At 44.2% G+C, this 11,353-nt stretch overlaps 1 protein-coding gene across 4 annotated transcripts in view; it reads right to left on the reverse strand.

Moving 5' to 3' along the window:
- Positions 1–10,754, reverse strand: part of DNM1L (dynamin 1 like) — a 37,188-nt gene extending 26,434 nt beyond the window's left edge. Inside the window, exon 1 of one of the 4 annotated variants that reach the window (XM_021388814.1) lies at positions 10,477–10,754. In XM_021388814.1, the coding sequence (XP_021244489.1) occupies positions 10,477–10,578 (102 nt within the window). In that variant the 5' untranslated portion in view covers positions 10,579–10,754. The remainder of the gene's footprint in view (positions 1–10,476) is intronic. The other 3 variants (XM_021388819.1, XM_021388791.1, XM_021388802.1) reach the window with 3 other exon arrangements.

An 11,353-nucleotide genomic window follows, 5' to 3' on the forward strand; every position in this document is an offset into this window, starting at 1 on the left:
AATTAAAGATATTTTTCTTTATAATACTCAGAAGGAAATTCTGCATCCTCTACTATGTCATTTCCTAGCATCTTGTAGTAACTCTTTTCTCTGTAGTCCAACCTTAATACCAGCAGTAGCATCAAATAGAAAATACTAACTATGTACACTTGAGTCCATTAAGCCAAGACAGTCCTGCACTTCTTTCAGTTTTTTTACTATTATTTGTAGAGACTATATTACATTGGCTTCATTACTACAAATGCTGTTTTATAATCTGAATATATAAACAGAAATTGTTTTATATTGTCTTTCCCCCTCTGCGCGTGTGTGTATATGAATACACATGCATATTTACAACTGAATTGGCTGCAAACATCTGGAAGAAGCTGTGAAATGCTTAAACGCTGGGAAATCCCAGATTCTCTTTAAGCATCTACATCTGAAGCATTCTGGAGAATTCTGCACGGAACATCAAACTGGGCTACATGGTCCAATAACAAACTGTGAACACGAGTTGTAGGAGTGGTTCAAGACTACATCGTATTAAAACTAACAATTAACAATAGACCCAGTTATGTCAGCCTAATAGCTCGAAAACCTGACCAGTAAGATTCTGTGGGTGTTGTTTTGTTTTTAATAGGACTGTATTCAATTCTTCCTGTTTTCTGTAGTCGGTAAGTCAATAAGGGCATGCCATAAGAAAACCTGCCCTGACAAGCACGGTAGTCAGTTACTGAGTTGCTACTATATGAATGCTGTTACCAAACAAATTTTTATCAACATCATTTGTTCTAATGGATGAATAGCAAAACAACACAGATTGTATATATTTTTCAAAATAAATCTACATCAAATTCTGTGGCAGTGAGTTGAACTGTGACTAAAGGAAGAGATGCCACCCAAGACATGTAGAAAGGCTTGAAAAGTAGGCCCAGGTGAACCTAATGAGGTTCAGCAAGGCCAAGTACAATGTGTTGCACCTGGGTCAGGGCAATCCCTGACACAAATACGGTCTGGGGGATGAATAGTCTCAGGGAACTGAGAACAGCCCTAAAGAGAAGGCCTTGGGTATCAGCAGGCAAAAATCTGAATATGAGCCAGTAGTGTGTGCGTGCAGCCCAGAAAGCCAACTGCATCCTGGGTACATCAGAGGGGTGGCCAGCAGGGAGATGGAAGTGATTGCCTCCCCTCTGCTCTGCCCTATTTGCAGGACTATGCGCAGGTCTGAGGCCCCCAGCACAAGAAGGATGCAGAGCTGTTGGATCAGGTCCAGAGGAGGGCCATGAAGGTGCTCAGAGGGCTGGAGCACCTCTCCTATGAAGAAAGGCTGAGGGAGCTGGGCTTGTTCAGTCCGGACAAGAGAAGGCTACAGGGAGACCTCACTGCAGCCTTCCAGAACTTGAGAGGAGCCTATAAACAAGATGGAGAAAACTTTTCAAGAGTATGTAGTGACAGGATAAAGGATTATGGTTTTGAACTTAAAGAGGGTAGGTTATGATTACATGTAAGGCAGAAACTGTTCACAATGAGGGTGATGAGGTACTAGAGGAGACTATAGAAGCTGTAGGTGTCCAAGGCCAGGCTGGTTGGGGCCCTGGGCAACCTCATCTAGAGATGTCGCTACACATGACAAGGAGATTGGAACTAGATGATTTGCAAATGACTCTTCCAACGCAAACCATTTTATGATTCCATACTAAACTACATATGGAACTTGAACACTATAGTCTACATCACTCCCACAGTCCAGTTATTTTCAAATGTAAAAGGAACTATCTGAATCCCTTGCAGTGGTTTAATAAATGGCAAACGTGAAGTCATACATTTGATGAGACATTACAATACTCCACACATCAGGAAATTTGTTTCTAATTGCATTACGTTTCCTTACTGAAGCAATCTGCTCTTGGAACATGATACAGTATCTAATAATGCACTCCTTAATCTGAGTCCCATATACATCCATTACCAAGAATTATCTGGAAGCACAGCAAGAAGAGCAGTAAACACAAAGCTGATCTTTCTCTGCCAGTGGGGAGAAGTGAGAGATACGGAGTCTGTTCAGAATACAAATTCAGTTCAGTCAGTCTTTCACACAACAATTGTAGGCAGCGACTAACTAATACTTCGGAACAAGAGTACCAGAAAATTTGGGGGGATTAATGTGCAGCAGCATTGTGCTTGCTTTATTATCTCATTGGAACTACTGTCATGATTTGGAGCAAGGACTGAAATACCAATTCCAGAAAAGCATCAACACATTCTAATCTTCTGTGGCAAATCAGTCAAGTTTTCCTCTGGAGCCTGACCTGATCCTAATTTGACATATCTGCAAGCCACAATGACCAGAGGAACTTTATATAAACTGCTCAGAAATAAGTGTTTAACGCTCTGCTCTGTTAACCACCTGTCTCACTAAGTTCAGTGGACAGCAAAACAGTTTTTCCTAGAAGTACTAACATAAGAAGGGAAGATACGCACGGGGACTTAAGAAATGTTTTATTTCAATACACAGAACAGATGATGTAAATCTTACCAGTCTTCTTACTGTCGTGTCAACAGTTACATTTTCATCATTGTCAACATCTTTTTCAGATTAATCCGGAACAATCAAGGATGAAGGACAGCAACAGGGAGATGGTGGGGCACTTCTCTCACCAATTAAAAAGCTGAGTGGGTCACAGTTCTGACAAAAAAACCCACCATCTCTACTCATTAAACATCCTCATGATCCTCCATTCCATATTTACATGTCCCTGCTTATTTCACCTGAGTGCACTTCTAAGTAGCAACACACATTTGCTCCCATCCATTACACTAATTCTTATGAGGAGAATTTCCTTTGCAACCAGCTGTATTACCAGCCACACTTCTCAGGAACTCAGAAGTGGTGGATAGGACATGACTTTGTCCAGCTTCCTGCATGGCAACAGACTTTATTTTCAGAAACACTTCACGGTTGCTGATAAATGTAAAAGATTCTGTACTGAAAATTTCGAAGAAATACTATGAACAACCCAAACTATATAAATACTACTTATCCCAAACATTCACCTCCCTGGCATTCTTATTCTATTTCCAAGCCCACAATGACCTAATTAGCAGTCCTAGTTTTAGAAGACTTGCTCCCTATACACAGAGCGCCAAGATGCATTCTCCACATCCAAAGGAGCCCTGACTCAATCCTCTCCCACTACTGTTAGTTCCTCCCCTCTTTCAGTCCCAGTTACAGGTAGAAGGGCCCACAATACCATGTTGGTGAACATCAAGGCAAAGAAGGCAATGCGTACCTCAGTCTTGCCTGTATACACTGTCACCAAGTCACCAGTCACCACTAGCAGCGTGCTAAGAGGAGGATGTCCTTAAGGTCATGTCAAGTCTTCTGAGCTTCACCGCCCTGTGTCTCACAGGACCTCAGCAAGCAACTCAACAAGCCAGCCTGCTCCTAGGGAGCCCATGCTGAAAGAAGACAACACGCAGACTCACATGGAGACTCACTGATGCGCAAGCACCATTAGATCTTACAGTCGTGGGTTGTTGCATATTTCAAGTGTTATTAAAACAGTAACGGGCTTAGCTGCACACGTTTCAAGTCATCTTATAAGAATCTGTTGCCTTCCTAATGTTTGGGAAAGATGTCCTGGGGAATTTCCAAACAAAATTGGTTCAAACGGGGGTAAGTTTTCTTCATTATAGAATCCTTAGAGTAAGAAGGGACCTTGAAGGGTCATCTAGTCCAACTCCCCTGCAATGCACAGGGACACCGCAGCTAGATCAGGTTGACCAGGGCCTGATCCAACCTCTCCTTGCAAGTCTCCAGGAATGGGGCATCTACCACATCTCTGGGCAACCTGTTCCAGTGCCTCACCACCATCACTGTAAAAGACTTTTTCCTTGTATCTAACCTGTATCTACCCATGCTGAGCTTGAAGCCACTTCCCCTTGTTCTATCACCATTCCTTCGATTGGACCAACAGATAAATGTTTAATTACCTAATCATATAGCAAAAAAAAAAAAAAAAATGCAAAGAACTCCTAGAACAGAATACAGATTTACTACAGGAGAGCACAAGAAAGTAAGAATGCATAATAACCAAAAATAGCTAAGAATGATCAGAATGACAGAGAGGTTTTGCTTCTCCATTAAACAGTTCCTGAAGAATTTTCTTCAGATAAGCAGTGCATCTACTTTGACATCCGAGGCAAAATAGCAGAAATCTTGCTATTTCTGTCACATGAGAAATAATGAGAAAGGCCCCGCTGGCTAAATAATGCTCTTAGGGATACACATGCATTTGGCTTACTCAACTCCAGCTCTATTATTGGATAATATAAGCAGATGCATTTTTACTGAGGCATCATCCACGTGAACATTACCTTCTTTTCAAAGCATCTATCTGGGTACCTCATTCAGGAAGAAACCAGAATCCATGGGGAGTCCCTCCACAAAAGAAAGCTCATGTATAAGCAGCATGGAAAGCCAGGCCTTAAAGAGCTCACTCAAAGTTGTTTGAGAATCCTGTATTCACACCACATTTAAAGGGAAATGCAGGCCAAACTCTAACAAACACACAGAAGATTTGCAGTTGTATTATTTCTCAATACTTCAATTTCCAAGGTCCTCTGATATTTCATTTGAGACAAAAATACCTCATTTAATTAGAATCAACCAGTACTGGTTATTCCATGGAAATGCGATGTTTAATGATCTACATTTCAAAGCATTAAAAGATCGGCCTTACATAGTATCACATCATTATTATCATTTCTCAATTAGGCGAAGCAAAACAAAGCCAAGTTGTATTTTTAAATTTAAGAAGCCCTAAACAACCGAGATAACAGGAAGCCGGTGAACCTCCTGGCTACCATACAAGGAAATCTTCTCCAAGACCTGCACAGCTGTTTTCTCTCCAAATCCTGAAACACATTTGCCAAGGCTTTTTCCTTTCATCGCTGTTCACCTCAGTTTTCCTGAAAACATGCTTTCCTTGTGCTATCTCCCGTGAGCAAGACATAGGATCCACCTATTTTAATTATAATACGGGTTTTCAGAGCAAAACTATTACCAATCACAAGAGGAAGATAACGCTGGCACACAAAACTATTGCACTATTTTGCTCTAGCAGCAAAGTTTATGTTATGCCTGGCATAAGCAAACACCTAATTAACATCAGCTTCATTTTGCTGCTCATTTGAAACGCTCACCAGAACAGTCAGGGCGTGATCTGACAGGAGGAAGGGTTGGCAAAAGGGAGAACAGTTATGCCTGTAACTAGACACAGGGAATGACATCAAAACACAAAAACAACACACGCAAATTAAATTAAACTAAAAAACACAGAAAGCTGGCAAAACCCAGGAGAAAAACAAGCTCCTGCCAGGCAGCAGAGCCAGCACTGACGTTATGCCCTAGATCCATCCACGCCCTGTCACAAAGGTAAGGGGGATCTGAAGACAATTGCATCGAAAATCCAAGAAATATTGCAGGACCAAATGAATGAAGTGGAGGGAGGATGCCTATTCCTGACCTGGCTTTGCACGGAGCTTTCCCAGTTGTTTGGCACAGCCTTGAGTTTCCTTCACCTAAAACTGTCTTTTTGCCAACACGGAGTAGGATGCGTTCTTGGATGAACCAAGCTCCTTCTCCGCAAGGAATGGCACTGAAGCTCTGTGCCGCACCTGAATTTTAAGACCACAGAGCTGTTCTCTCTCAAACTAGATGTTTCGATACAGCATTCAGTACATGTCTCTCCTCATCTCAGTAGCCAGCACCACACACACACTGGTTTCTCCTTGATGTTAGCTTCTTAACGTGAGAATTACTATCCTATCTATTTGGTCTAACTGAATATGCAGCTGTTCGGATTGAAATGCTCAGGCTGTCAGATCAAGAAACCTTTTTCAGTAGCAACAAGAGTTGATTTAGGGCTGAAATATCAAACATAACACTTACTCCAAACAGAAAAAAATAAATATAATGCTCATCTATAAGCCAATCATAGAGCCTTAAGAAACAGCTCCTTTGGATGGCAGCATCCAACAGAGCAAACTACATTAAGTGCTGTAAGATACACTTCCCCACTGGAAGTCCCAACACAGCACTTACTATTGTTCAGTCTTCAGTTATACTGAAACATCCACCTGAAAGGTCTTCCAAAAAATCTCTTTGTGAATTGCTGGTTATTCAAGCAATTTCATCATGAAGTTGCCACTAGAATCAACACTGCAACATACATCTTTTTTCTTTCTGAAATAATGCTGGTATTGGGAGAACTCCTTTGCTACAAAACTAGCACTGAAGTTTGTACATATCTAGGTCAATGACTTCCAAAAACCCAGAACAGACGCCAAGAATTAAAGACCTGGAAAAAAAAATGAAAAGAAAAAACTAAAAGGGAATTCACTTCTACGCATCTATAGGTACAGATCCTGTTGATGTTTATTCTAGAAGTCATACCCTCTTCTGTAATGGAGGTTTTTCTGTTCTAATACCTACACATCCTTAACACATAAAAGGCCATAGCTCAGTTGTTCTTCTCCTCACCTCATTTTATTTTAGCATTAATGTGTTTGGCTGTGGCACCTCAGTACAATCTCACTATCCCTTACATGGACCACAAAGCAAAGCATTTGTATAAAACTCACCATAAGGTCAGGTATTACGGTACTATCGCACAAATGCGGTTTGTGTAGTACTCCCAGCCTGCACGCTGTTTTGCATTTCAACGAGACAGCTGTAAGGAGGCAACTGAAATACTGAATCAGGAAAAACAGCACACCTATCTGGGAAGGACAGAAAAACCCTAAAATAGGGATACAAAGTTGGCAGTGTAAGGGTGTCCTGCAAGTCCTGTCAGCAGTCTGCAGTTTTCTTAACAAATTCCATACCAGGGTACAGAGATTACTTTTACAGTTTTTACGTGGAAAACAAGAAGGAATTCTCAGGTGACTGAGTCACAGGAACACCACTCAAAAAAGGGTGAGAGGCCATTAAATGTCTAACATTTACGGGGAAATAGTTTGTAATCATCATCCAAACCTACCTAGAAAAAGGAAAAACTAGGATACTTCATTCATTCAGAACAGAGGGACAGTGTGAAATGAATCCTAAGGGGAAAGGTGACACTGGAAAGAAATCTCTCAAGGAAAGGAAGAATTATACACAGTTACTAACTCTACAACAGCTAGAAAAGGAAGAACTAATTTGGAATACTTAAATGAGAACTAGGGTCAGACATTAAGCACAAAACGTAACAGAAGTGTAGTAAAGAGGTACTGAACATAGCTAAGAAAAACACACAAAAATCTACATTTCATGTTGCTGAATATGTAGAGAGGTCATTCAAGAAAAGCAACAGGCAAACAAGGAAAAATAGTAGGAGAAATTAGAGAGCAACAGAAGCCTTAACTGATAGGACTTGTTTCTCACAAAGGAAAATGGAGGTGTGAAATTCAAAACTGCTTGTGAGTGTTACAAAAAGGAGAAAAAGTAAAGACGGCATATGCCTGAGGCTACAAAGAAATCAACTATGGGAAAAGCTTTGAGTCACACAGCACTTAACCAAAAATATCTCCAGGAACAACACTGTTAAAAGGCACGTTTCAAAAACACATGGAAGCCAACTACCAGCAGCAAAACTGTCAGCTCTAAGGACATACGCGAGACATCTCCAGAAATCTGGTCTGCCATAAACTAGATTGAAATGAATAAAACAATACAATCTTAAGGATAAAAAAAAAACTGCACAAAATATCTACAGAATCACTGTGTCCATAAAGACAACTACATTCTCCAAGAACTCTGACTAAAACAAATGAACAAAATCAGGATACAATTTTCCACACATTCTGCTACACATTTTCCTGAGATATATAAAGGCTTTTAAGCTAGTCTCCTAAAAGATACAGTACCAGTATACCTTACTCATGGGTCTGTTTTGAGTGTACTGAACATAGCGCCAAAGGGGTATTAATACTGAAGGGTAGACTATTCAAGTCAAATATATGTAGGTTGCTCCAGAAGTAATGCCTCCTATTTGTTTCCATGGAAACTACCCCAGAAACAAAGAGCACAACAACACAATTTGATAGCGCAAATTCTCAGCTACAAAACACTACTCTTCAACATGGGCACCACCATGAGCTATGCATTTTCGCCAGCAATGAATAAGAGACTGCATGCCATGCTCATAAAAATCTGCACCAGTGGAAGTGGCCTGCTTTTTCACAGCTGCTATGACAGTGTAGCTGCGAGGAAAATGTTGCCCATGCACTCCATCTTTCATTGGCCCAATGGCCCAGACTATACAGAGGGTACAGTAGGACAGTCTGGGATAGGATGGCAATGAGCTCCAGTCTTCAAACTCATATGAGGCCTGGCATTATGGTGTTGCAAAAGAAAGGCGGTCTTCTTTCCTGGCCTGACGGCAAGTTTGAGGCTTCAGCTTAGTCAGCATTGTGATGTAGTGGTAAGAGTTGATGGTTTCTCTGGGTTTCAGGAAATCCAGAAGGATTACCCTTTTCCCATCCCAGAAGACAGTGGAACATCACTTTACTCACTAAGGGCTGCATCTTGTTGAATTCCCATTGAAGGAAAAGTTCATGTCACCACTCCACGGCCTGCCATTTTAACTTTGGCTCACAGTGTTGACACCATGTCCATCACTGGTAATGATTCGATATAGGAAACTGTCACCTCATATTGGCTCAACAGGTCCTGACAAACTTGCATGCCGTGTTCTTTCTGTTCCTGTGTGAGCACTCATGGGACCCACCTCGCACAAACTTTGTGATATTCCAATGTTGCCACCATTGTTTCCAATGCATTGAAATCGATATTCAGCTCTGTACACAGTTCCCTGGTTGCAGTCTGTTGATTTGCATGGATGAGCAGATTGAGACACTCTTCATTTCATTATGTGACAACTGTGCATGTCTGTAGGAAACATGGCTTGTCTTTCACATCGCTGTCATCTCTGCTGTAATGCACCACTCACTGCCTCACTGTGCTCACATGCACTGTTCGGTGCCATAAATGTTCAACAAGCGTCAACGAATGACAATGGGTGCCATTTTTTCTGCTGAGGAATTCAGTACCCCACGTTTGTTTCATATACACTTCCATGTCAGACACCATTCTGTCAGACTGCCCCTCTGCTGCCATCTGTCACACTGCAACAAAATGTAATGAATAGAAAACGGGCAGGAAGGTTCAACCTCTACTGCCATACCATCAACATCCACCTCTGATGTTGTGGGCCAACATAATAAAATAGGAGGCATTACGTTCAGAGCAGCCTTTGTACGTCAGTATAGTCGTAATGTTCATGACATACTCTACGTACTTTTGAAAAGTTAATTGGATACGGTTGTTACAAAAGACTTCAATATGTCAGAATTAAGCAGAAAAGAATACTTCCATTAATCTCACATATAAAAACGTCACATCTCTGCCTTACATCTTTCTTTTAGAGAAAGAAATGAAAACAACGAATACCACCACCAACAAAACCAACTTACTGGAGTTACTGCTAATGTAAAAATTGGGAGTTTCTACGAAGCGATGGGTTCCTGTGATCTCCAGAAACCAAGGACCTGACACAAGTGACCAGTGCAAAGTCTCCCCACAGGTGCCAGTGTTGTAGGTCTATGTTACAAGGTGACTGACACAGAGTCTCTGAACCACCAGACTGATGCTGGCTAAACAAAGAAAGAGCTGACTGCCTTACACCAGTCCTGCACCATGACTGGCTTTGAGGAAACCCGTGCCACGCTTCAGCTTTAAGCTTGCAGTCTGAGCCTTCAAAGCCATGTAGCTGTATCTGGCTGCAGAGCAGCTAGCACAACTCTCTTGACATCAGCCTGTTATAGTCAAGTAACAGCATACATTCAATACACAAAAAGAAAGAAGATAAAGCACTAACGCCAAGTTTCGGTCGTGTTTAATGTTTCATTTTCACTTCACCCACGACTGCCACCGGTCCCATCCAGCACGCTGTGCTGCTAGAAGTTCTGCTGAGGAACAACGTCCCGCTTGGACACATGTGAAGGGGCTGGAGCTGCTCGTTCAGCCCCGCCGCGTTACCAGGCTGGGACACACGGGCTGTAACAGCAAGGCCAAGGCAGGCCACTTTGGCTCCCAACCATCAGCCGAGACAAAGAGGTCCCAAAGGCAGAAAGAACAGCTCGGCGACCCCGCAGGTGCCGTCCCTCCGCTCTCCATCCCTGCGCTCGGCGGCTCGTAGGGAGAGCCCCGCAGCCGTTAGAACCGCTCCCGGGGAGCGGCGGAGGAAGGAGAGGCGGCGGCAGAGACACTCCCAGCGCGAACGGGGGGGGCCGCGGGCAGCTCAGGGCGTCCCGGCCGCCCTCGTCCCCCCGTGCCCTTGGAAAAGGCGACCGCGGGTCAGCGGCCCCGCAGGGGCGGACGACGCCCCAGCCGCAGCCCCGGTTGGTGAGGGCCCACCGTGCCCGCCGCCCCGTTCCGCCCCGCCTCACCTGCGTGCCCACCACCACGATCTGCGGCAGCTGGATGATGTCGGCCCCCACCGTGTTGAAGACGTCTTGCAGCTTGTTGATCACCGGGATCAGCGCCTCCATAGCGGCAGCGGCGAGCAGCCCGGCGGGGCCGGGGGAAGGGAGAAAGCCGGGGAAGGCGTCGGCGATGAATGGGCGCGACGGGCAGCGGCTCCCGTCAGCCGCCCCCTCCGCCTGCCGCCATTGGCGCCGGCCCCCGCGCACGGCGCGGCCCCCAGTAGGCAGTGCGAGCTGAGCGCCGCGGGGCACCACGGGAGCTGTAGTGCGGGAGCGAGCCCGCCCGGGCTATGTGCCCGGGGCCGAAGGCCTCCGCGTGTCAGTCTGCGGGTTTGCTGCGGTCTCGCATCACAGCTCCGCCTCAGATGTTAGGCTTTTAGTGAGATCGAGCTGATTCTCGTCACCAGCAGCTGTGTGGCCCGCCGGCCGAGGCCCAGCCACAGCACACTGCAGGCAATCCTCAGCAAGCAGCACACCACCGCGTTCATTCAGGGCACTGTGTTTTGAATGACGAAATCACTGTGGTTGGAAGGGACCTCTGGGGATCACCTAGTCCAACACTGCACTAAAGGAGGTTCCCTACAATAGGTTACGCAGGAAAGCATCCAGACAGGTTTTGAATATTTCCAGAGAAGATATCTCCTCAGTTTCTCTGGGCAGCCTGTCCCAGTGCTCTGTCAACCTGGCAGTGAAGAAGCTTTTCCTCATGTTCACATGGAACTTCCTGCACTCCAGTTTGCATCCATTGCCCCTTGTTCTGTCACTGGGCACCGTCGAAAAGAGCCTGGCCCCATCTACTTGACATCTGCCCTTTAGATAGTCATAAACAGTGATAAGATCA

The sequence above is a fragment of the Numida meleagris genome, chromosome 1 (assembly GCF_002078875.1).
Source record: "Numida meleagris isolate 19003 breed g44 Domestic line chromosome 1, NumMel1.0, whole genome shotgun sequence".
NCBI classification, from domain to species: domain Eukaryota; kingdom Metazoa; phylum Chordata; class Aves; order Galliformes; family Numididae; genus Numida; species Numida meleagris.